The 27,870-nt window shown below is 35.6% G+C and overlaps 1 protein-coding gene across 7 annotated transcripts in view; it reads left to right on the top strand.

Moving 5' to 3' along the window:
- INO80D (INO80 complex subunit D) overlaps positions 1-26,680 on the top strand; it is a 64,717-nt gene extending 38,037 nt beyond the window's left edge. For 3 of the 7 annotated variants that reach the window (XM_039844530.1, XM_039844533.1, XM_039844532.1), the window contains exons 7-11: positions 3,562-3,671; positions 4,977-5,110; positions 12,758-12,975; positions 13,672-13,829; positions 14,988-16,400. In XM_039844530.1, the coding sequence (XP_039700464.1) occupies positions 3,562-3,671; positions 4,977-5,110; positions 12,758-12,975; positions 13,672-13,829; positions 14,988-16,153 (1,786 nt within the window). In that variant the 3' untranslated portion in view covers positions 16,154-16,400. Of the gene's footprint in view, positions 1-3,561; positions 3,672-4,976; positions 5,111-12,757; positions 12,976-13,671; positions 13,830-14,987 lie in introns of all 7 variants that reach the window. The other 4 variants (XM_039844535.1, XM_039844536.1, XM_039844537.1 and 1 more) reach the window with 2 other exon arrangements.
- Positions 26,681-27,870: the final 1,190 nt, after the last annotated feature.

Raw genomic sequence — 27,870 nt, 5'->3', positions numbered from 1 at the left:
CCTCGCCTAGATAGATAGATAGATAGATAGATAGATAGATAGATAGATAGATAGATAATAAATACACACACACACACACACACACACACACATATCATAGCCATTCCCCTATGGTCTTAAAGATTGTTTTGAAAACATGATTTATAATTTTTACATAATATTTTATTGAATGAAAATTCATATATTGGAAATGTAGGATTAGCTGATATATCAATGAAAACATTATAGTATATTACCATTTTTGGAAGTTCGTTTAGTGAAAACTTAAATCATAATTACTTAGATTATGTACCTTTTGAAAATACTAGCTTAATTGAATTGAAAATTTCCCAAACATCTTGTTTAAAGAAATAATTTTCAAGTTTAGAAGGCTTAGTTCTGTAATGAGTTTATTATTTCATGCTTTTTAACTTATATTTACAGGTAACCTTGAATATATATATATATATAGTATATAACATTTTAAAAATTATATATCTATATATTAGCAGTGGTTATCTCTAGATGGTGGGATTACTGATAAATTAAAGTTTAAAAAATTTTATAGTATATATATATTCTAATTTTTCTGTAGTGGTTAGAGTCACTTGAGAGGAAAAAGGGTTTAAAACAAAACTAAAAATAACCTGTGCTTTGTAGCTATTGATCATATTTCTTATATTCCTATATATTTTTTGAAATTTCATTTTAGTTTTGTATCTTTTGGTTTTCATTATATTTTCTGTAAAAAAGTAACCTCTTTTTCAATTCGTATCTATTGACTATAGTTAGGTCCCCCTATTATATATGCTTATTGTGCTCTGTATTCTGCTTCACTGTACAATTTTATACTTTTCATTAATATATGTCTGTCAGGCCAGACAGTAATTTGTATGAGAGCAGGAACAATGTACATTTTGTTCTTAAATCACCAGTGTTGTTGAACAAATGAATAGAATCGAACAAGAGAAGAGCCATCTGTTCTCTATTTGTTGAAAAAAATCTACTCAGTTTGACATAGTTTTTAAAATAATATCTAAAATTTATGTAATGCTTTCAAGTGTATAATTTCAACAGAAACCTTAAGTTCTGTCCAGCATGAAGCAATATATATGTAGAGAATTGTATATGTTGAGTCTAGTATATTATGACCTTGTCAAATATATAAGGGACTATAATGAGTTTGGAACAATTTAGTATTTGTGTGGAAAACTATATTTATCTATGGTTTTTAACTGGTAGAATCAACCCCTCCCTTTTGAGAACATCTCCTAAATTAACCTTTAGTGATTTTTTAAAAAAATTTTATAATAACGAAGTATCACAAAACAAATACCAAGATGAACTCTATTATAGTTCTCAAATTTATTTGATGTCATTTAGTTATGTCACCCATGATTAGTAAAAAAATTATTGCCCAGTATATCACTGATAATCATATAACCATGTGCCACAATCACTCCCTGGCATTGGTAGCTTACTATATTTTGCATTATATTTTAGGTTCACAATAAAAGCTGTCAGTTGGATAATGCCCTCTGTCTATTTGATATTTTTACTAATAAAGACTAGTTAGTTCCACAAAAGACATTTTAGAAGTTGCTGTTAAACATTTTAGAAATTTGAACTTCAATGACTACCTTTTAATAGCTATTTTTTAAAATATAGTTTGGATATAAACTGAATAACATTAAAGAATTCTTTCTTACCTCTTTGTCATATTTTTTTGGAGAATATATGGAATAAGCCATTGAAATAGCTTTAAAGTACGTAAACCCAAATCTAAGTATCTTGTAGTGGACAGTCCTACAGAAACTAGTGTCGTTTGTGTGGAAATTTCATCATTATTGGGGGATCTCATAGGGCATACCAAAGGGAAGATTACAGTTGATGTTTTCATATTAAAAAAAAAACCATCAAAATGTTATGGTAAAAGTCTCCCTTTGTTCTGTTGGGATTATTTGGATAAATAAAATGTATCTAATATATCAGGCATTTTTATTTCAATTATCCATTAAGGGGATATGGAATTTCTGACTTTGGGCTTATTTTTAAAGATAGATTGGTGAGTTGGAACATATTGGTGATTTAAAAAAAAATGAAACCAATGGTGTCCCTCGAAGTCTAGGGTAAAGAAAATGAGGGGACACATTGTGCACTAGGTTTGGTAGGTGGCTGAGCGAATTATTCAGTGAATTTATTCACTCAATATAGAGGGCTTATTTAAATCTAGACTAAGAGAATCTGGGCTTAGCTGCCAAAATAGTACATTTCATTTGTTTGAAAGTTTATATCATTTTTACAGAGCTAAAGTTAATGACCCATTTCCCCACTTTTGTGATCCTGACAAACCTTGCAGAACTCTTAATTAAAGCAACTTCTGTGGCAGCACAGCACCTGGTTTTCTATTTGCATTTACTGTCTATGTGAAAGTTATAAAAGAAAAATTCATTTATTTAGATTTTGTGTAAAATCATATGTAATTTAGATTCTTTATGACTTTCTCTACCTAATGTCACTCCATTAAAATCCCTAGAAAGATACTAGACATACATAATTTAAAAGATATTTTATTTTTGATGCCTAACTTGTGACTCAGTGAATTAAGTAGATTCTTTGTCTGTACTCTGACATGTGTAAAGGCTTAATAGTTGTGATGTTTTATAGTCACATAAGTAGGATAGTTTTTGTATTATTAAGAATTCAAGTATTTTTAATTTTTTTTTATGTTTGTATAACACTGTGGAAGGATACACAAACTAATAAAATGAATACTTGTTATAGAGGGAGTGGGAACTGACAAATCAGGACAAGGATAGCTTTCTTTGATTTTTTTGGAACCACATGACTATATTGCCTATTCAGAAAAATTTAAAATAAGATTAAAAAATTTAAATATTAAATATACAAAGTGGAGGTAGCATTTAATGAAAGATGGAGTTGCACATATAATAGAAAGTCAAAAAACAAATTGCTCAAAGTAAGTGCATTTTGGAAGATGAGAGCATCAGCCATTTCTGTATCATCTTCCTCATGTTTTAGATCAAGTTTTTTATAGAATGACTTTAGCAGCTTGACATGATCGAAATTCAGTGGTGATGATAATGCAATAACTGTTAACCATTGGCTGTTTACTATGTACCATACTGTATACTGTATATGGTAAGTGTTTTAGATGTATTATCTTATCGCTTATCTCCCCTTTACAGGTGAGTATGTTAAGGCTTAAGCAAGGCTAAGTAACTTGCCCAAGGTCACACAGCTAGTGAGAGAAAGCTAATTTTCAGAACTGGGTCTGACTGATTTAGTCTCCTGTTCTTCATCACTACTATCTCTTTGTGAAGTAAAAGGAACAAGAATATCACTTAAAAAAAAGAGGCATAGTTGAAACTAATTATAATGTTAATTATTTGTTTTGCAGACGGGAAATATAGGAACTGGTCATTGTAACCCATATTTACGTTTTGTTTAATGAATACAAAGAGGTAAAATGTTGGTGTTACATTGTGGTAACACAGTGGTGAAAAATTGCCCTGGATTCTTAAAGCGTTTAAAAAAAAATTTTTTTTCCTCCTTTTTTAGCATAAGCCGGACCAAGTTGAGGGAGGTGGAAGCAGCAGCATGTAGTGGAACAGTGAAGGGTGAACAGTGCACTAACAAAGCCCTTCCATTCACCAGACATTGTTTCCAGCGTATCCTCTTGACTTTTAAAATCATAACTATTTAGTGTTTAAAATAATTTTTATATGACTTCTAATTTTCATGCTGTCCTCTGAATAATTTTTTCTACTTATATTGTTGTAGTTCTTTATTCAAGAATCGTATCAAAATAAGCAAAATTGACAGCCAGGAGCAGCAGGTTCTTCCAGTATGTCACTTAATTAAATTTTGTTAACAGAATTCCCATCTTCTGAGGGTTCTAGGTAGTGTGTAAGCAGCAGCTATAACAATCAGTGACGGAAAAATCAAATCATATTATTCAAAAACTGTTTTTAGCCTTCCAAGAAAGTTATACAATTTGACAGTATGCCTTTTGTTGTGGGTTTAATTTGCTGTTTGTATTGAGTACAGAGCCGATTTAAGATGAATGAAAGATGAGTATCACTGACTAGGTAAGAAGGTCTCTTAAGACAGAATATACTTGAGGAAAGCCTATATTAAAGGGCAGTAGGCCGGTTACTCTCACTTTTATTAAACATTTATAATTGAGTAGCATTTAAAAAATTTATATAGTAACAATTACTCTTCTTTACTAATCTGCTTGACTTTTGCCCTCCTTTCTGTTCTTGGAGTTGTATTTTTACAACTATTTCAGCAGCAATAAAGGCTTTATAAAGAGTCAACTATAAAAGCATAAAGGCAAAACAGAGATATTTTCTTAATAGATAAAAAGTAAATTTGGGGGAAATGTAGTTACTGGCTAAAAGTATGGATGCTTAAAAATGTGGATGATGTAAAGTTGATGTTCCAATTTTAATAGTATAGTTTTGGTTTAAAAGTCATTTTTCGTAAGTTGTAAGTTTGAGTTTGGTGTTGGAAATGAGACGTGAAACATCCAAATTTGGGTAGATGAGTTTTTTAGAATTAGATCTTTAAATTTTTATTCTTTTTGATGAGTATCATATGTAGAAGTTTTCCTTAAAGTTGAGTTTTGTGGGTTTTAACCATTATAGTGGAACTTTTAGAAGTTAGTGTGTTAAGAAGAAATTGACTGCTTCTCCAAATAATGGAAATCAGAATGACCATAAAAGAGACCCATGTTTAGGACCCTATTAGTAAAACAGACCCTGTATCAGAGTATTTTCTGATAAATAATGATGATAAAACTATTATCATTTTTCCATATCGGACGCCAGGTTGGTTCTTTAGCTTTTATAGATAGTAGCATTTATACTTTACTAACACAAGTAAGGGAAGAAGAAAACTTTTAATAAAAATTAAACAATTAAATAGAGTTTCAGTATATTTTATTCTTAACTTAAAAAAAAAAAACACAGATATCCTCTTGAACCGCTCTCAGCAGCTCTTCTCAAGCTGCACGGCCAAGTTTGCAGATGGACAGCAGTGCTCTGTGCCTGTGTTTGACATCACACACCAGACACCTCTGTGTGAAGAACATGCCAAAAAAATGGTAAGTTCAAATTTTATTTCTGCAACATAGGCTTTCAAACTTTTGATAGTTATCCATAGGAGGAAGTATTTTGTGACTCAGTACAAACTGTGTATGTATAAATCACTGAAAAAAGTTTTATGAAATAGTACTTTTAGTATCTAATACTTTCTAGTCTGTTCTGTTCTATTTTTAAAAAATTGCTGATCATAACCCACTGAATTAATTTCATACCTTCATTTAAAAAAATAACAGTTTTAATAGTTACTTAAATATGGTTATTCTGTTTATTATCTATTCCCTTTCTATATCTCTGTTCTCCTTAGAATGTGTTTTCTTATACATAGCAGATTTCCCAAGCTCACTTTTGCCGCATTTCACTCTAGGGTTTTTTGTTTTTGTTTTTGTTTTTTTACAATTCTGTGAATGTCTTAGATAGTTGATAAAATGTTGGCCAAAAGCCAAACCTTTCTGTAATTCTACTGAACTTAATCATGAGCCCAAATTAATTCAGAATAATTTGGAGGAGAGACAAGTAAGTCTGAATTAGTAAACTATTTTAATTATATAGTTATTTAAAATGAATACATTTTTATTGTTTCACCCATCAGACACTTGCTGAGTTCTTCTGCTGTTTGCAAGATATATGTACTAAAAAATTGAGTAAGACAGTTTGTTCCCACAGTAAGCATTTTATAGTTCTCAGGGGTGTATCAGTGTCACTGAATGGCCATTGGGTCAGGATCTAATAGTTTAAGGTTTTGATCCTGGCATTGCCACCAGCTAAATGTTTAACAAGGACTAATAATCCATTTTTTCTGGACCTCAGTTTCCTTGTATTTAGTTCACTGGCTTCTTTTAATTTCCCATATGGGCCATATCTTTTGAAAATTTGTATACTAAACTACATATACAGATGTTGAATAATTATTTTCCCATTTTAGTTTAAAAACATTTAAAATTTAGACATTTTTGTTAGCGTATTCAGACTTTATCGTGATTGAAGAATGATTTTTATGTTTTTGAACCACTTTTGTGGACCTTCATTGATGATTTCACAGACGTTTGGTAATATGGGCACTGCATCTTTCAAATCACTGAGGTAAATGATCTCGGTTGTATATTTTGATTTTAAAGTTACACTGTTCAGCATACTTCTAAGACAACTAGGAAAATATTATTAAATAGGGAGGCAATACTTTTGCCTTGAAAGAAATTGAAAGCAGTTTATTTTTTTCAGCTGATTAAATATTCCTGCTTAGGCAGATTCAGCTAGGGAAACAGGTTGAATTAGCAAAATATAATTAGTCATAAAATAATATTAATCAGGGTTTTAAGTGGTATTTACAATTCAAAGTTTTGAAAATGTTTTTTTTTCCTGAACATAATTACAGAATCTGACACTAGTTTAAGCTATTTTTGTTTTAAGTTAAAAATTACAAAAGTATATGGCAAACACTTGTACCCCATCAGTCCCTCACTGTGAGAGATTTATACTGGGTGATAAAAACTCTGTAAATCTCTTGGCTCTACTTGCAAACTATATCTTAAATCCAAATATATTTTACCAACTTCACTGCTACCATCTTAGCCTTAGCTACCATCATCAAAAAAAAAAAAAAAGGTTTCCTTTCTTCTTGCCAACACCCAGGTGTGTTTTTCACATTCTAGCCAGAGTAGGTTTTGAGTATGTCTCACTTTCTTTGAATTTACGTGCAGTAAAGTTCACTCTTTTTGGTGTACAGTTCTGAGTTTTGACAGTGTATACAGTCATATAACCACCACCATAATTAAGATATAGAACAGTTGTATCACCCACCAAAATTCTCTTGTTCTATCCCTTTATAATCAACCGTTTCCTCTGTCACCACTGATCTGTTTCTGTTCAGATAATTTATATTTTCTGGAGCGTCTTATAAATGGCATCATATAATATGTAGCCTTTATAGCAGGCCTTTTAGAATATGCATCTGATCATTTTAGTCCCCTGATCAAAATCCATCACATTGAAAATTAAATCTAAAATTCTTAAACATGGCCTATGAGCCACTTCCTGATCTGGCCCTTGCAACTTCTCTAGCTTCATCTTAAACCCTCTCGTCACTTCTGGTGTTCCAAGCAACATTAGTGAACATTTTAATATTTCCACCTCAGGAGCTTTGCATTTAGTTTTCTCCTTTCCTAGAATGTTCTCCCAGATTTCTATATGCATCATATCTTCATTTCTTCAGATTTCTGATCCAATGTCACTTCATCAAATAAATCTGCCTCCCTTCTATCCTGTTACTTTTTATCTTCATTCTACCCTGTTTTTCTTCCTCATATTTTTACCTGCCAAATATTAAATTATTTATTAATTTCTTTGTTTATTGCTTGTATCCCTCTACTAGAATGTGAACTTCACAAAGGCAGGAACTATTTCTGTTCATTGCTGTATCCCCAGTGCTTAGAACAAGGATGCTCAATAAGTAATTGGTTATTGAATACATTAACTGTTAGGCACATAGCTGGGAGGGGTTGAGATTCAGAACTAGGCTTGGACACTGGCTAGGGCTGCAGAAAGTCCAGGCTGGCAGGCAGAACATGGTATTCAATAAATATGATGCTCCATACAACAGATGGCAAGTTAGTCCCGTGCATTGTCCTGACGTATAAGTAGACAGTGAGAAAGTTGAGCGTGAATAGTGTTTGTGATAGTGTGAGTAAATGAACAGTCTACATTAGGAAAGCCTCTAGGATATTGGGCTCTAGCTCTCTGGAAGAGCTAAATGAGGGACTGCCAAGAGCAAAGCAGGGCCTCAGTCATGGGCAGTTCTGTGTGGTGTACGTGGCACATTACCAAAAATGATGCTGGGCTACGAGGCTTAGGACCAGAACTAGGTGATGCTGGGAGTCTTACAAATCGGACTTGTGTAGGTTGGGTTAGAGCTCTCTAGCTTCCTCTTGCCTCAGATCTGCACTGGACCTAGAGAGAAAGCCTGAAATAGATGCTTTCTCCCCATGTCACTACCCAACTAGTGGGTACTGTAGTTGCTCAGTCACAATTTGTCAAATAATGGACATGGTAGTAGACCTTAAGTGTTGAGCTGAAAGAACTTAGAAGCAGCCTCTTTTTTTGTTGTTTTATAAATATGTGTGTTTTGACTTGAGCCCGTAATTATGTTTGGATTTAAGTATTTGAGATTAAACTTTTAGTAAAAGATTTCCTGAAAATGCTTCAATTTTATTCTTGTTTTGAATTCATTCAATGCTAGCGATAGTTATTAGTCTTCAAATACTGTTTTCTATACTCTTTATGTATTTAATTGAGTTATTACTGAATCATTCAAATCAAAGGTGACATTATTTGTAAAAACCAGCTTCTCTCCTTTGTGATTATTTGTCATTTGGTTTTTGCTCTGCCAAAAAAAAAAAAAATTGTGGTCAGTTTTTCAATAATGAATGTTTGTTTCACTAATAACAATTTTATACCCTGCTGTTCTTTGTGCCTTTCTGCATACACCACAGTTTTCCCTCTACATGTAAAACCAATAATACATATACCTTAATTCAAACGATGACAATACAAAGAGCTGCGACCAACTTCGAGCATGGGTGCACAGTGCCAACTATAATGACCATCACCTGGCTGACAGCAGTTATAAGACGCCATTATTGTAAAATGCTCCCCAACTGCAAAGATACTAAAATGTACATCTTGGAATTGATGAAATACAGCATTCACATTTCAGGATGCTACCAAAAAAAGCTAGTTATATTGTCAGTTTCTTCCTTTGCCTACTCACTTAATTGCAGCAGTTTTATAAAGCTATGTCCTTATTGTCTTCTCTCTTTACCTTTTCTGCTTGGTCCATGTCAGTTACTAAAAGGACTTTTACTATGTCATTCTTTTGCACCAGATACAGTTTTCTTCTACCTCCTGGGCATCCTGATATCTCAGACTGTATGTGAGCCAAACTGAATTCCTTTTCTTCTGAATCTATTTATTCTGCTCTGTTCTCTATCCCAACTAATGGTTTCATCATCTAACAATTACACAAACTAGAAACCCTAGAGACATTTTAGAGTTTTTTTTTTTCCTTTTTTTAAATTTTATTTTTTATTTTTCAGTTATAGTTGGCAAACAATACTATATTAGTTTCATGTATAAACATAGTGATTTGACATCTCTATAACCCACAAAGTGATCACCCCAGTAAACCTAGTGCCCCTCTGACACCATATATAGTTATTACAATATTATTGGCTATATTTCTTATGCTATACTTTCTATCTCCATGACCAATTTGTACTTCTTAATCCCTTCCCCCTTTTTCATCAAACCTCCCAACGCCCCTCCCGATAACCCTCAAAATGTTCTTTGTAACTATGAGCTTGTTTCTATTCGTTTGTTTATTTTGTTCCTTAGATTACACAGATATGTGCAATCATATGGCACTTGTCTTCCTCGAGGGATCTGATTTACTCCACTCAGCACACAACCCCTTAGGTCCATCATGAAATATGTTTTTTCATCTTCTTGCTTTTAGTCTGTGTGTGTCTTTTGATTTGAAGTCTCTTGTAGGCAGAATATATGAGGGTCTTGTTTTCTTATCTATTCAGTCACCCTATCTTTTGACTAGAGCATTTGATTCTTTTTCATTTGGAATACTTGTTGATAGATATGTAGTTATGGCCATTCTTTATTTAGACTTTTGATACATATTTTTTTCTTCTTCTTAAATCCCTCCAATATTTCCTGTGATACTGGCTTGGTAGCAATGAACTCTTTTAGCTTTTTCTTGTCTGGGAAGCTCTTTATTTGTCCTTCGATTCTAAATGATAACTTTGCTGGGTAAAGTAATCTTGGTTGTAGATCCTGGGTTTTTATCACTTTGAATATTTTGTGCCAAGCTTTTCTGGCCTGTAAAGTTTCTATTGAGAAATCTACTGACAGTCTTATGGGCCTTCTCTTGTAGGTAACTAATTGCTTTTCTCTTGCTGCTTTTAAGATTCTCTCTTTGAATTTAACCTTGGGCATTTAAATTATGATATGTCTTGGTGTGGGCCTCTTTGTATTTATCTTGTTTGGGACTCTCAGAACTTCCTGGGGTTGTATGTCCATTTCCCTCACCAAGTTAGGGAAGTTTTCCATCATTATTTTTTCAAATAGGTTTTCAGTTCCTTGCTCTCTCTCTCTCCTCCTCCTGATACCCCTATGATGAAAATATCGGTATGCTTGACCTTGTCCCAGAGGCTTCTTAAACTATCTTCATTTGGGGGGATTCTTTTTTCTTGTTGCTGATTGAGTGTCCTCTGCTTCCCTATCCTTTATGTTGCTGACTCAATCCTGCGTTTCATCCATTCTGTTGATTCCCTCTAATGTACACTTTATCTAGATATTATATTCTTCATTTCTGACTGGCTCCCTATTATATGTTCCAGCTCCATCTTTATGCTTTTTATCTCTTCGTTAAAGTTCTCACTGAGTTCATCTACTCTTCCTCTAAGTTCCTTGAGCATCCTTGTAACCAGTGTTTTGAACTCTGCATCTGGTATATTGCTTGTCTCCATTTTGGTGAATTCTTTTTCTGGAACTTTCTTCTGTTCTTTTATGTGGGACATGTTTCTTTGTCTCTCCATTTTGGCTACCTTCCTGTGTCTGTTCCTATGTACTAGGTAGGGCTACTAAGTCCACTGGTCTTAATAGAGTGGCTTTATGTAGTAGGTGTCCTGTAGGGCCCCTTGGCACAGACCTGAGAGGGGTCCAGTTGTAGGCCAAGTTCAGCCACAGCCTGTGTACCTCTGGGGCCACCTGGTAAGAGTCACCAAGCAATCCACTTAGGGCTGCCACCCGTGCTGGTTTTATAGGTGCCTCGAGGGGCCAAGTCAGAAAAGGATGCCAGCTGCCACTAGTGCAGGGCTTGGGGCTGCTCAGTAAAAGGTACAGGGCATGCTGAGGCCAGATGCTGCTGCTTTGGCTTTTGTGAGCCTTTGAGAGATTTTACGAAAGTTCACATCATGAACCAAGACAGCCCCTTTGGAATAAATCACAACCCAAGCTGGAAGCAGCTTGGGTTGGCCCACAGGTTGGCAGAGGCTGAGTCTCAGGGAGTTCTTTGGGTGGAGTGACCCGTATTATCCAGGTTGATGGCATCTGTGTCTGTAGGCTGGGAGAGCTCAACAAAGGAATAATGGCTTCTGCCTGTACCTCTGTCTGGGTGCAAGCTGCCCCTCCAGCCCTTGCCCTGAAGCCTGATAGCTCAGCACCTCCCCTTATGTCCCTGGTACCCCTCAAGCAGCTGCCCCAGCGATGGAGTCTGTCAGAGTAATGCCAGGCGTGGGCCCTTTAAGAGGAAGGTCTCCACTTCTCGCAGCCTCCGTCCATCTCACTCAGCCGTAACCTCCCTTGGTTTCCATAGCCAGAAGTTGTGGAGACTTCTCTTCCTGGCACTGGAGCCCTGGGCTGGGAAGCCCAGTGTGGAGCCGGGACCCCTTGCTCCTTAGGTGGGGGAGATGGCTCTGCAGCTGAGACAGCCCTCCTGATTCTCAATCGCCACACACAATTGTGGGACCGGGCCATTTTACGTCTCTGCTCCTTGTACCATTTTGACGTGACCTGTTATTTGAAGTGACCTAGTTGTAGGGCTTCTGTTCAGCCATACCTCTGGCATCTCCATGTACTGGTTACTCTAGTTTTGTTACAACTTTGGTGTGGTCACTAGAAGAGGCATGTACAGCCTCTACATTGTACGCCATCTTGAATCTCTCCCTCTAGAGTTTTATATTCTCTTCATCCTCACCACATCCAAGGAGCTGTCAAATCATGAGAATTCTACCTGGCAGACCTTGGCTTTTCTATCCCCACTCACCCTGTCCTTAGCCATTTATCTTATATCTACTGTTGAAGTAGCTCTTTGGTTGGAATTGTTGCCTCCAACACTTAGAGCTATCAATATACATTGCTACCAGGGCAGTTAATCCTTTTAAAACATTTGTCAAGTCTGGCTACTTCTCTTATCAAAAATCATTTCCCTTTTGCCTATAAGTTTAAAATCCTTAACATGGTATTCAATGTCATACATGGGTCTCTCTCCCAAATTTCTTTACAGCTTACTTTTATATTTTATCCTCCATTATGCCCCAAGCACCAGTCAAACCCAGTTATTTGCTATTGTTTTTGTCTGGTTTATTCCATTTTCTTTAGCCTAAAATAAGTCTTCTCTCCGCTCCCAGTGACTTAAAATCCTACTTATCCTTTAATCTCACAAAACTAAAGATAATAGATTATCCTTTTATGTGCCCATACAATGTGTTTACATCACTGTTGACCAATTTTCTCTGCACTGTACTTATGTATATTTCGATTCATGTTTTTCCCATGGGAGAGTAAATTCTTTGAGAGTGCAAATTAAATTTTCTTCATTTTTTTTATACTGTAGCACCTATTTCAGTGCCTTTAATTGTGGGATGAACTATATGTATATATTGAATTGATTTAAGTTAAACAGAAAATGAGTTTTTATTTGCTTATTGTTATACATAGTTTTACGTATACAGTATGTTTTAGTCATTAAAAAATAATATTAAGAGATACAAGAATATAAGAGATACAGGTATTTTTTTAGTAGCTGTTATGTTTTTCCCAAATAATCTCAGTTAAAAAATATCCATTTATTCATTCCAAAGGATAATTTCTTGAGAGGAGATAGCTCCCGTAAAGTTCAGCACCAGCAGCAGAGGAAACCCAGGAAAAAAACAAAGCCTCCTGCACTTACCAAAAAACACAAGAAGAAGAGAAGGCGTGGCCCTCGTCGACCCCAAAAACCCATTCCCCCTGCAGTACCCCAAGGGAACCTCAGCATGCCCACCAGCGTCTCACTGCCCGTGGAGGCCTCTCGCATCCGGTCAGTGACGGCACCAGAGTTTACGTTTCCTTTGCGTGTTCTTGTCATTCTCAACATCTAGTTTCATTTACTTTTCTAGTGTTGGAGCTAGGCTACAGAAGCCATTCAGTATATCAATCTTAACTTTGTAGTTTTCAGTACAACTTTTACCAAATATCTGACTGGGTTAGATCTGAAATAAAGCTTGTGGTTAAAATGAGAGCAGATGTTGAAATTGAGAATTTAATTGTCTACTATCAGATTTTTCTGTTTTAACAGAAATTCCATATATGTTCCAACAAATATTTCATTATAAATCTGATACATCATTAATTTTGGAAGGGGTAAGCATTTTGACCAGATGAATGAGGCTAAACATTTTCATGTTGGTTTATTTCATTTTTTAAAATCATTATGTTGACCAGATTTGAAATTCTATAAAAAGTATTAAGACACCTTTGCTACACCAAACTGTAATTTATTCTAAGTGAAAGTATTATCTGGAAATGGTTGTCTTAATAGATGAGTAAAGGTTGCGGAAATATGTGACTGCTTATGGTGAGGTCTGTCTTTTTGCTTTCAAATTTCCTTAAATTCGGAAAAGAGACATTTTGAGTTAAGATTCCGCATTTTCATGTTTACAACCTTGCCTTGGTGACTTTGGTGTGAAGGTAAAAGGGAAGTAAGTGGTGGGGCCAACCATGTCATCCTCCCCAGGAGCCCATCCACGCCAGAGCTGAGCGCTGATGAGTTGCCGGATGACATTGCCAATGAGATCACTGACATTCCACATGACTTGGAATTGAACCAGGAGGACTTTTCAGATGTCCTGCCTCGGCTCCCTGATGACTTACAGGATTTTGATTTTTTTGAAGGTATGGTCAATATTGTGATTCAAGAAAACAGTTTTAAAATGAGTTCTTTAAAAGGGAAATAGTGTTTTGAGATGTATATTCTTCTTCACATGTAATGTCTTTCACTGTAGAAGGAAAATTTTATGTGGCTAAAGTTATTTTACCCTTTCCAGAAGGTAAGGAATGTGCAACTGGTTTCATCATATCCTAGGCTTAGTAGATTGATAGTTTGATAGCTAGGTTTATAACCTGGTTCCTTTAAAATGAGTAATTTTACTTCAGTTTATTTTTAAGCAAAGACATTTCAAATTTGAGTTTATTGAAGGCTTTTAGAACTTGTCCTGATTTTAATGCCCTACAATATACTTCAGTTGAGGTAGACTTTTCCAAACCAAATTTTGCTTAATCCCCCCAATTCTCTAGTGCTTTCAGGGGAAATGTATATAATATATACTCTTAAGAATGTTCCTTTCACTATTAAAAGCCAAACATTTTTGTGTTGATTAATCAAGTTCCTAACAGTAGATTTTTTTATATTAGAAATGAACTCAGTGTAGGCCCATAGGCTTTCATTTTATGAAAATCAGTTAGAAATTAGAGAAGAATGAGAGGGAAGGATTAGAGAGTAATGCAACAGCATTTAAAAAGATGACATATGAAATGAGCTGAGTGGTTAGTATTGTGCTAAAATATATGTATGAATTTCTGCATCCTAGTCTTCCACAGCTGCCCCTCCAGCAGAAAGAGACTAAGAGTAGAATACCTTGGTGGTCTCCTCCTACATGGCCTTTTGTCTAAAATCTAAACCAATAAGATAGGTTTTCTATTTTCATGACTTTAACTTTAGGTAAAAACAAATGTGTATTCGAGTAGTCACCATAAATTTTAAATTGGCAGTCCTCAGAATCCCTAAGAATCCCTCATGTCAATAAGATAGTTTTTGAGAGAACTGTAAGTAAACCAAAGATGGGGTACAAGCTCTAGGGCGGCTTGGTATTTCAGACCTGTCCTGCAGATTAATATTTCCCCTTTTCTTTCCAATCCAATCCTTGGATGCTTCTCTTTTCAACAGGGCTTCTCTTTAATAGAATAGTGTTAAAAAATAATTCAAATGTATGTTTTTTGTGGTAAGGGACAGGTAAAAGCTCCGCTGATTGTCGATGGCTTTTGTTTACTCAGGAAAGAATGGAGACCTCCTCCCAACTACCGAAGAGGCCGAGGAACTTGAACGGGCTTTGCAGGCTGTAACTTCTCTCGAGTGCCTGAGTACCATGGGGGTACTTTCCCAGTCAGATGGCGTGCCGGTCCAGGAGTTGTCAGATCGAGGAATAGGGGTGTTCTCCGCAGGTACTGGAGCTTCGGGAATTCAGTCCTTGAGCCGAGAAGTAAACACGGACCTAGGGGAGCTGTTGAATGGGCGCATAGTACACGACAATTTTTCTAGTCTAGAGCTGGATGAGAACCTGCTCCGTTCTGCTACCTTGTCTAACCCACCTACACCCCTGGCAGGGCAGATCCAAGGGCAGTTCTCTGCCCCAGCCAACGTTGGCCTTACTTCTGCCACTCTGATCAGCCAGAGTGCACTTGGGGAGAGAGCCTTCCCAGGACAGTTTCATGGACTTCATGATGGCAGCCATGCCTCCCAGAGGCCACATCCTGCCCAGCTGCTGAGCAAGGCAGATGACCTAATCACCTCACGACAGCAATACAGCAGTGATCATTCACACTCCTCGCCCCATGGAAGCCATTATGATAGTGAGCACGTGCCGTCTCCCTATAGTGACCATATCACCTCTCCCCACACAACATCTTTCTCTGGTGATAACATGGCAGCTACCTTTTCAGCAGAGATGCCCATCATGGCGCAACACTTGCTCCCAACCCAACTTGAGGTGCCACTTGGAGGAGTCGTAAACCCCAGAACTCACTGGGGCAATCTCCCTGTCAACCTTGGAGAGCCCTCTCCATTTAGCAACCTTCTTGACGCAGATGGACATCTTCTTTCCACTTCCCTATCCACGCCACCCACCACTTCGAACTCAGAGACCACACAGCCTGCCTTCGCCACCGTGACCCCCAGCAGCTCCAGTGTGCTTCCGGGGTTACCGCAGACCAGCTTCAGTGGCATGGGGCCTTCTGCTGAACTAATGGCCTCCACCTCTCCCAAGCAGCAACTCCCTCAGTTCAGCGCAGCCTTCGGCCACCAGCTGAGTTCTCACAGTGGCATTCCTAAGGACCTGCAGCCCAGCCACAGCTCTATAGCCCCTCCTACAGGCTTCACAGTAACAGGTGCCACAGCTACAAGTACCAATAATGCATCTTCTCCCTTTACCTCCCCTAACTGAGCGTGTCTGTGTGTTTGCAGGCAGGTGGGGAACCTGGTGTTTTCTATCTTTGTTTCCTCTTTATCACCCCTTTCCCCTTTTCCTAAAGAAGATTTTAAAAATAACAGATGGAGACTAGAGGGGAACTCCCTTTTCCAGTTAAACAGGTTACCCTGCAGTGGACCGCGCTTCAGTGTTCACGTGTGCTCCTTTGCACTGGTGCTCATTCCCTCCTGGCAGGTTCACTCTACCCTGATGGCTTCCTTAGTGGCTCAGCACAGTGACTGGATAGAATTGACTTTTAGCAGCAAGTCCTAGAAGTGGAAGATACCTCAGATTACCAGTGCCCTTTACTATTTCCTAGTATTCAGATCAATGCTTTCCATTCTATTACCAGGTCTTTACGTAGGTGGTTCTAGATAGAGTGATCCTATTCATTGAATCCCTCTGTGTAAGACGTAGCAAATGGTGTGGAGAGGCAGGTCGAGGCTCTGACTTAGCACCAACTGCTAAATACCACACGAGGCCAGGATTCCATTCCTAATTGTGATCATGTTTAATTAAAAAGAAAAAAAATTAGTCTTTTGACTGCCTGTGTGTATGTGTGCGCCCACGTGTGTGTTTTTGTGCAGGGCAGGAAGCAGCTGTCCCATTGTTATTTTTTTTTCCTAATGAGTAAGGCTCTTCTCCTTTCCCACATCTCACAACCCTAATAAGTTGGTCATTCTTTCCCACTGAGTTAACTGAGTTTCCTGAAAAGAGGGGGGATAGTCTGGTCTCATGATGAACAGCTCAACCCTTTTCTGCTAAGTTAGCCAGGAACACAAAAGGCTGAATTCATATCAGTGCTGTGGGGATGTCGTAAAAAGCTTGCCTGGAGTGACTGCAGAGTTGCTGAGATTCTGAGGTCTGGTGGTTATATTGCCTTTTTAGACATGCATTTGTTCCTAAATTTCTTTGTCATGGAATACATTCGCAAGATGTAATTAGAGAAAATATTTTGATGTGAAAAGCGGGATAGGTCAGATAGATTTGGAAAGATGCGATCTGTGAACTTCTTGATCCATCTTTTGCTTTTTAACTTTTCATGTTTACAGTAGTGATTCTTTGGTAAGATTTGTAAAATGTTGAAGACACTTGTAGAATCAATGTACCAGTTGTGAAGTGATAAGTAATATCTGAAGGATACACATATTAAAGTTTCTTTCAAAGCCGATTTTGGAAATGAGACATAAATTTTACCCACTGTTTGGTACTTTTAAAATAATTTAAGTACTTAGGTTTAAGTTTGGGGAAATTGTTTGAAAGTACCAGGATTTTAAGGTTAAAAATCATACTGAGTAGTCTAGTAAGTTGGTGACTATGAAATGAATATGTGAGTTTTCTTTTTACCTGCCTTCTCCCCTGCCCCTTCCCCTCCCCCCAGAAGGGTGGAACTAGATTTTAAAGGCATCTGTACTCTGCTTTTGCTGAGACGGTTCACTGTTCCCTGAGATACCATTGGCTATTTATACCTGAGTCTAGTCTAATTTACATATATATATTTTAAAAGATGAGTAGAGAGAACGTATCTATTAATGATATGATATAATGATTCATTTGTCAGGGAATATTTGATCTTAATTCCTTTTCAATAGGTAAAGATTTGGATGTATTTTCCTACTTCCTATATGTATTCTCTTTATGCCATGCTAATTCTAACCAGTCCCTTTTTTGAAAGCTTTTCTTTCTCTGCTTTTTAAAGGAATGATGGTGATCAGCAGGCATTATGCAGATACCACGTGCCTGAGATTATGGAGGGGAAATGTCATATGACTGTATGAAATCATTATATGCCCTATTTTGTATTTATTGAAGTTTCTTTTTGTGGGCCAAAAATATGTTTGTAATATATTTAGGTTTTTTTTAATCATGATAATTGATTGGAAGATTTATTTTTAATAGCTTTGCCTTTTTTGCAGATTGAGAATTTTCTAAATTATAAATTATGTCACAAAGCAGTTATATTTGGTATCACCATAAATTTCTATTCTGAACGGTGAGAACAGATAATTTGAATATTTCTCACCTGTGAACCTGTTAGTCAGCTTTTTTATTTTAATGTACTATAATGAAATGATTATGATTAGTTACCTCTGCTCAAAAGTGTCATTTAGTTTGCTAACCTCTTCACACCCCATTGTAATCATCATTAGAGAACTGTCCATTCCCAGCAACTTGATTTAGTCTCCGCTGTGTCCTAATTAACCATTGTAGCAGAGCAGCACATCAGCTTTCTTATCAGCCCTTCTTTGACAGCAAAGGGAAAGTCACGGGTAGTCGATCTGAACTTTTATGGCTATTTGTCCCTCGTGGTAGCTGCTTAAAATTCTTCAGTTATCAAAACTGAGTTTGCAGTAAGTTGCACATTTTATTGTTTGCAATTTTCTGTTTTATGTGCATTTAAAAGCCCTTTTCTGCTTTCTGGTAAGGAGGCAAGAAATGATCAGGAATGTTGCCAGTTAAAGCTTCACACCAAAAACTTTGAGTAAATTCATTTTTCTTTAGATGTCCATGGTGATAGCTGAAGAAAGGGCACCCATAGAAAGTACCGGTATAAACTTGAGGAATTAGTAAAAAACAAAATTTCTTCTCATCTACTTCAAAACGAATATCTGAGCTTGCCGTTTGCTTTGCTCTTGCTGTTTCTTGCTTGAGTCCCTTTTTGGAAGAAAGAACATCTGTGAACCCAGAGATATCCGTTATGTTTTTCTTTTACCTAATGGAGCAATTCTATTAGTAGTAGGTTTGCTGTTAATATGTAAAGAAAGTAATGAAGTGTCTTTTACTCCAGAAATATGAAAATTAGTGTCTTTTAAAATAGCACTTACTTTATAATAAGGCAATACTGGAATCAAAATCAAGTTTTATAAAAGGTCCTAATTAGGTGGAAACTAGCTGGTAGTCTGGTGTTAAACTCATGAGAAGCAATGGCAAAGAAGGTTCACTTTTTTCTGCAGTTCTTTGGGACCATTTATAAAGGCCAGTTAGATTATGTTAATGTGATTTAATTTACAAAGTGGCTGCAGTTAGTGGATACATTCTGTGTTCTGAGAATTTGAATTCCATTCTAATGTATGATATTCATTTGCTGTGATCTGTAGCATCTGCAGAAAAGATATGTTTTCTCTCTCTACATAATTGTTAATATTATTTTAATTAAAGTACTTATGACATTGTTCTTTCCTCTGTTAAAAATGGCTTAGCAATTTGCACATCTGGGTAGGTTATATAGCTAGTAAACAATTCACAATAGTTAATAGCAATTACATGTAACCCACCAAGTGAGAGACTATGCAATGAAATAATTTTCTAATTATCGTCGCATAGTTTATATGGCAAAGGATTGTTTTCTCTAGTAGCCTACCATGTGAGAGATGACTGCTTTATAAATGACTCCCCAAGCAATTTCATGTTCGCAGGCAGTGTGATGTGTCTGTTGTCGCTCCATGAAGATTATAATTTAATGAGAAGCAAATAGTATGGAGGTAAAGTTGGAAACTTTTTTTTCTTTTCCGTAAGATTATAGTTACTTCTTTAGTGTTAAGGCTAAAGAAAGCTAATACATTATCTTTGCCAAATAATTCTTTATAAGAATTATTTCTTAAATAAGCCCAATCTCAACTGCAAGTTAGGAACCATCATTTTCTGTGACTAACACTAAAGCTTTTGCTAATCTGAGTTTATTCTCAATCCATGATGACAAATCCAAAGAAGCAAAGAAGGGAAGAAATGATGTCTGTGATACACACTGGTGCCCTATCAGTACAATATTCTTCTTATGTGAAAGAATTTCTATTTCTCTTGACCTATACCATTCAGTTTTTATCAATTGGCACTAGAATTCGAGCATATGTAGGGAACTCCCATGCTGTCAGTTCATTGGTACTTGCTTGCCATCCTTCCCGTGCCCTTGCTTCATTGGGATAGTGATGATGGTTGGTAGGCTTCATCAGCAGTATTTGTATGAGGCAATTAATTGCCTTTTCTCCAAGTTAGTTCAATAGGTCGTTATGGATTGGTATTGTAAAAAGATGAGGGTATTAATAACACTAATTCATTTAAAATGTTTTTAGATGTCTAGTTTCTATTTTCCTTATCCTCTTTTAACCTTTTAAAATTCTATTAAATTCTATTTTTAATCTGGTATATATAGAATAGTATAATGGTCTTCTAAATGGTCAGCAAAACTCTGCAGTTTATTGAGGCAATTTAAAGGATTCCTAGAAAGAAAATGTAGTCCTACTGAATAGTCTTCATTTGTATCTCTTTCATCATCAACACCTACATTGCTCCAAGGATTTTTTTCCTAACAAGAAATGTATTTCTTGGGGATGGAGTGGGGGATGGGAATATATATGTGATAGAACATAGTTTCCCCCCTCCCCTTTTCAGTACAGTGAAAACAATTGAATCTTCACAGAATAATAATAGAAAAATAATTGAATCTTACCTCTCTATAGAAAGGTAGAACAATTTAATGACTCTTAATATCTTAAACTTTATAAACTTTCCAATATATTCTGGAGGGAACCAAAATCCATGTTTAGTTGATTAAAGTAACATTGTAAATGCTGTCTTTCAAATGATTTGTGATAAAATACCAGTGAAGAACATATTCATTTTCCCTTGACCAGCAAGTTAGGAAAGAAAACAAAACATAAGTGAATAGTTATGTCTCTTGTAGTAACCAGTGTCATAAATGCAAAGATTGTGGGTCGGATTTAGAGAGCCTTATTTCTAAATAGCAAAATTTCTCTTTTCACTCCAGCTCCTATTTTTTGTTAGCTTTCCTCTCTCTGCCCTGTGATACAAAGCTAATGAAAGGAAATGAGGCATTTCAGAGAGAGAGAGAGAGCAGTTTTGGTATGACTTTCTTTATCCCAGGTTCCTGGATCTTGGGAACGTTTGGCAGAGTTTTTGGTGATTTAAATAAAGTTTAGTCTGACAAGCAGTCTTAAAAGAGAAAACCTGTCTAACTCTTAGTCAGCTATGTAGGGCAGCAGCACAGTTTCCCTTGCTTTTTCCCTTCCGCCTGCTTGCTCAGCCCACCTCTAGTCCCGAAGTACGCATACGCACACACATGATCTGTGCAGATCCTGGCCTAAGAGTAATAGAATCCTCTTCTTTCACTTTTGTTTGTTCGTTTGTTTTTGTTTGTTTGTTTTAAGCTGGGGACCACTGAAGTAAGCTCTGTATGCACCCAAAGTTCCCCTTGGAAAAATTTTCAACATGCAGTGCAGAAGGCTCCAGTGCAGCTAAATGCCACACCATTGCTTTTACTTGGGGAATAGACTGATTTGCCCTGAAATGACTCCACCTGCATCGTTAAGGTACAGTGGGCTCCAGCGGATTAGTATGGAAGTGATGGGAAGTTTGATACTCGTGACACTGTCTTCATCTGCTGGGAAGGGTTGAATCAGTTCCTCTCAACAGTGATAGTTCTTTTCACTGTATAGTGTTGAGTATGTCTCAGGGATTCCTTGTGGAAATTAGGGCAGTTTTTAAAATAAGACAATAGTTTTCAAGAAACTAAAGGTGACTCATCATTGAAGAGAGCGCAAGAAAGAGAAAACACTTGGTTTCGTAGCCCACAGTGTCTTGCATAGGACTTTTTTCCTTTCTCCTTCAGCTTCTCATCTCAGCTTCAGCATACAGAATCCTTTCCCATGCACAGCTTTAAAACTTTTATTTAAAAATCTCCTTCCCCAATGAGCTTTCAGAATACTTATTGTAGATTTTAAGAGAAAAGGTATATTAATTTATGCTATTAACATCACCTCATAAATTATAAGTTTTATACTAAAGTTGTATTGAGTGTAATGAATTATGTTGCCTATGTGTTTAATAGCTAAAAAATTATATATGAGCTTTTTTTTTTTTTTTTTGACAAAACAAACTAGTGAAGCACCTTTTTACACTGGATCTCTGCCGTGTCAAGGTGTATAGCTATCCTTTGCTACCTTGCAGATATATAAAATAAAAGGATATCCTGGGGCCTCAAAATGTAGAACACCTTTAGACCATTTATTATGACTCATAGAACTGTTGAGAATCATGTTTCTTTAGTAAATGATCTGTGGTTTACACTTAAGATGGCTAGAAGCTTAGTTACAGGGTAAATAGAAATACATAGATCAAGTAAAATTCCCAACTACTGTAGCTGGAATTTGTAAGCTAAGTTTTTAAGACCTCTTTTATTTCCTATGGATTTATTCTTTAATTTACAGTCGATTCTGTAAGTTGGGAAGTAAAATAGAGAAAATAAATCTAGATGTTCTCAGTGTCTTATTCAGGAACCTTTTTATCCCTCCTCACTAAGGAATTCCCACTGTGACTTAAAAATAGAATTAAATTACTTGTGTGCATGTATATATTTGTGTTTTTACACACATGCAAAAATATACATTGGGGGCACGTGTGTGAGAGAGATGAATGTGTGCTTCAGTAAAAATAGAAAAAGGTAACAGAATGTATTGTAGAAATACGATTTCTTTAGTTGAGGGTATTGGAGTTACTTTCTTATTGTCTCTGTTGTATAAATACACCAAATTCTTCATCATGTTATCTTATTTTAAAAGGCTAGCTCTGATATCATGTGCATTTTTAACATTTTGATTAACTTCTATTATGCTATGTTTTTAAGATGACATGAGAAACAGTAGATTCTAAGACCAGCCTTTCGCTTCTGAGCATAAAAATAAGAGAGATAGACCTAGACATGAGCTGTGTTTATCCGTGGGAGTGATGGGACCAGAGATCAGTTGGACCTTTTTTTACATGAATAGATTTCTTTATATTCTCAGTTAGAAAATATTGTTGATCATCTTTTACTGGCGAGGTTAAGAAAATTATGATAGGCCTTTTATAAAGAATGCCATTTTTTGAAGCGGCTGCTTTATTTAAAGAGTTGGTGGGATCATTTCACCATGCATATTTTAAAGCTGGGATGATTTCAGGTATTTTAAAAGTTACTCAGTTGTGCTGTTATTATGGAGTTCACGTGCTCCCCTACCCCTCAGATTTTGGTTATAGGAAAAAACATGGTACCCTTGACTTGATTCATATGGAATTAAAAAAAAATACATTCCTATATTTTGAGGTTTGTCATTTTACTATACATTCATTACTAGAGTATCCGGTGGTCTAAAATAGTCAAAACTAGAGTTGTTATTAAATGCTCCAATCACATTTATTTTTAATATAAATCATGTACCTTGAAATATGTCGAAACAACTTCAGGTAATACACCTGAATTTGTAGTTATCTTTGAAGCCTCATCCATCTTATATATAATCAAGACCTAAAAAAGCTTTATATGTTGTTCTTTTTACAGTTATATTTTTGCAGCATCTCCCAGTTTCATTCATTCTTGCTTTATGGGTTTAAAAAAATCTGCATATTTCTTGTACATATGCATGCAAATGAAAGAAGGGAGTTTGTATTGGTGCCATTTCTCCCTTCAGTTACTGATTAATGGGATTTACTAGAATAAATTCCCCCTGGTTGAAGGGTGAAAACATACCCTTTGTGTAAATCTGTACAGAGATGTGTATATGGAATGTGGTGGCACTTTGCTGAATGTGAACTTGCCTTGTCAATGGAAAGATTGAGAAGTATTATGTTTATTTATACATTTGTATAATCTATATATACACGTATGTATATGTGTGTGTATAGATAAAGCTATATACATATATTTCCCTAAAAATGTGTGTGTATAATAAATAGATAAACAGCCTTTGTTAAGCAAGATTATACGTCTATGGAAAATTCTGGATTATTCTATAAGCAGGAGGAGGTGACAGTCTAGAGTATATCATCAGCACACTAAAGTGGAGGTTCTTTGGAATATAGTCTTGTTCGTGGTTATTATGAGTTAATTTCTGTCGGAATTATTCTTCCTTGCCAGTTCCACTATTCTTCAACTTCACTAACTTCTCAGTCTGTCAGCATTTAAAAATCACACTTCATTGTGTTTTTTCTCCTTTATTATGTCCTTTCTAGCCAGAAGCATTTGTCTGAAGTGCATTTCATTAACTTTTCAATTCTTTTTTTTTTTAAATCTTTATCTCTGAAATTTCCCAGAAGACAGTACGTTTGGGTAATGTTTTCTTTAGTAATTTTGAGAATCGGGCATTCATCTTTGTCTCAAAAACAAACAGTAATCAACCTTGAAATAAAACTGATTTGAAAAGTTTACCTAGATAATTTTGGGATATTTACTTAAATTGAAAAAGGACATAATTATGATTTTATGATTGATAATAGTGTTAGGCTTATTTCCTCATTTATTGTCATTAATTTGTCATTTAAAAATTTAATTTACTTTGTGATTTAATCATAAATTTACCATTTTTGTTTTGATGGAAAGCATACAAAGTCATGTGTAAGCCTCTCGAATTTTTAATTAATTTTACTCATGATGAAACTGCTTTAACGAATTCTTGTGTAACGAATTCTGCTGTTTCCTTTTGACTTTTCTCACATTTGTGACATTCTGTTTTAACTTTGCTGCAGCTCTCTAGAAAACTTGCATCCCTATATATTGTGCCTTTAAAGCTCTTATGCACACACAGACAAAAGTGTATATATACATGTTGGAGCATGTGTACATATACTTTCATATATACTCACACAGTATGTCTCTAGTATATATTGTGGGAGAGGATATATAGTTATTCAAAGGCAATGAAATGTTGCTCTCTAGATATATATGTATATAAATAGTGTTGATATGCTGTATATACACATGTATATGTATGAGTTTTAAATGGCAATCTTTTACATTTAGCAAAATGCTGCCCCTACTGGAATATTGTCACTGCAATGGCAGTTGTATGTAATGATTTAAAATACATTATCAAAAATTATTTAAAGAACATTTAAAAGTCTCATCTAAAGACATCCACACATTATTTATTTATCTTCCTTTTCCTTTTATTGTTATGTTTTTTTAACTGAAAGGGAGACTGTCATTTTTAAAATGTCATCTGTCCCATGGGAGAAGGAGAGAGTTGGAGATTCACTTGAGGAACCTCGTGCTTTTCTCTTCTCTGAAATGGAGATGTACCACAAACCAGCCTGTTTATTTCAATTATAAAGCAATCCTAGTATTTCCATTAGTGTATGTCATCCACCATCTCCTAGATCAACTTAATTCACCAATTTGCCTCTTCCTTTCATTAATAAATAATGATCATCCAGATCATTTTGCCTGGGGGAAGTTAACTACTCTCTTGCTGCAGGGAAATATATCACCTAATTGTTATTCTGCCTTGTTCAAAATTCAACTCTGAGAGAAGGCAGCACTCTCATGATGCTGTCTTAAGCATATTTTGCATTTATTAAAGGTCTTCCCAGACTTTTTTTAAAAAAAGGACTCCAAGTCTGCATGCACTTGACAGAGATTTAATTCTTAGTCCCCACAGCTTCACGTATTTTTCATTATATCAGTTTGACACACCAAATGAAAGAATCTTAAAATACTTAAATATTTTATCTTGTGATGAGTTGGCACCAGATTACGTTTCAAGACCTCACAGAGAGGAATGTAGGTGGACAGTCCTAAATTGTAAGATGTGACAAAAAACAGTGGAGTAAGAGTACCCCTAAAGACTGAAATAGAGAGGTTGGGGTTTGAGTGATTTCAGGGTAGCTGAGCTGGAACTTGATATCAGAAGCAGCCTTTAACAAAAAGCCTCTTAACAATTGTATGGTACTAACTAGAATACTGAAGTGTAAGTTGAAACCAAGTTGCAGTGGGAAATCAAAGGTGAGGTAGCTTATTTGAAACCAGTAAATGACAGACAGGTTGCACAGTTTTAAAATCTATTTTAACAAAGTAACTGCATGGTAGCAAGGACTAGCAGTTCTCAAAACCCTTCTTTTTCAGTGTTCTTATTCACCTTGGCACACAAGTGTTTTACAGTCCATACATTAAAAATATTTACAAAAAAAAAAAGTTGCTTAAAGGGAATTTACAAACCGAGAATCTTCTCTGTATTTGTTTTAATAGTGGCTGGAATCTTAGTTATATGCACAAAAGCTAGGAGCCACTTGCTTCTGCACAGACCATAGGAACAGATGAGGAGATTGACAGGTTTTGGTAAAAGCCACCACTTCTGAAGGAAAGACATATCTATGACATTGGGTATGGTGTTGCTGGGGGAGACCACGTTTTGGGAGAGGGTGGGCTTTTGGTTTGTAATTTCCCTTTAAACAAGAGATGGCTCACATTTTCCATATATATCTCAATGAATGTACTGTATTACTGTTTTAAAAATTTGCTGAAATAATAATGATTGGTCTCCTTTTGTTATCTGGTCCTTGTTTAATTTGTTTAAGGGTTTTTGTATACAAAAGTTTACATTTTTATGTATATTTTTCTTGTGTAAAAACTGATGTAATATGTGTATAAAACACTGTATGTATTATCTGTATATAGTGTGACAAAATGATTTTTCTTTCTTTCTTTTGGATGTATTAATAAATCTTGCTGTGAAGTAACCTTGTTTTTGGTGTAATTTCCTTTGCCTGGATATTGATAGAAGCTGCTAATCCAGGGAAGGTATTCTCTCCCATTTTGTTATTTAAGAAAATATTTTTTTGTATCTTATATTTTATCTAGAATTCCAGAGAAACATGTGTATATGGTTCTTTATGGTTAGACTGACAATTACTAGTATTTAACTAGCTTTTGATCAATTAAATGCTCTCCAAGGTGACTTTAATGTGGTATCCAACCTTGAAATCCAACAAGAAGTTGCATTTGAAATTCTTATATGCTATAATGAAGGTCTTATACGCCAATTTTTCTTTCATTTACTCAGAATCCTCTTTTCTCTTGATTTTCATAACTTCACAGGTATAAGCACAATTTCATGCCACTTCCTGTAAGTTGTTGCACAAGTTGCCTGCCTGCCTTGTATCTCCTTGGAATTGATAGTTATTTTTTTTAGTATGTAGATTGGAACTTTTCATTTCCTGTGCTGTCTTTAGTTGCTGAGGAATTTTGAAGTACACATAGAGGCTAGGACAAAATTTGCAAAGAAAATTCATTATCTTCTAATTACCCATTTCGTTGTAGAAAGTCACTGTATTTTATTTTGTGCAGTATTTGGATTTGTTTTCCTTGGTTTTTAATCCAGGCATGTTTAAGATATATTCTAAAATTATACTTGGCTTCTCTAAAAGGAATTAATATTTTGAGACTAAAAGCACATGCCTAGAATACTAGTGAGATGACCAGCAGTGACAGAACTTCATCATTTTTTCTGCTTTTGAAATTGACCAGGTATGAAGAGGAATGCTTGAAATTATTGTGTCCAATTTCTTCAATTATATATAGGTGATTTAAAACTTTAGTTTTTTTTTTTTTCTAATTAAGGATGCTTTTCTAAATCCCTACACAAATGCACAAACTTTTGGAATTATACTGGCTAAGTTCTTGATTTGACTTTTTAAAAATAGCCTTAAGGAGACAAGCTTATTAGTAAAATGTTTGAGTTGAGGCAGCATCTTTAAAAGGGTGGTGCTGAGAGCCTGTGGAATGCCAAGTGAAAACAAAGATTAGAGTTTAGAAGAGAATATATTTTTACTCTTTCATTAGCATAGCTTCACCCTTCTCTTTCCTCTGCCTCATTAATTCCTAGGAAAAAAACCTGTATTGTTTAAAAACCTTATTTGCATTAATTTGT

The sequence above is a fragment of the Pteropus medius genome, unplaced genomic scaffold (genome assembly GCF_902729225.1).
Source record: "Pteropus medius unplaced genomic scaffold, Ma_sr-lr_union100, whole genome shotgun sequence".
NCBI classification, from domain to species: Eukaryota; Metazoa; Chordata; class Mammalia; order Chiroptera; family Pteropodidae; genus Pteropus; species Pteropus medius.
This window is presented reverse-complemented; position numbering and strand designations above follow the sequence as displayed.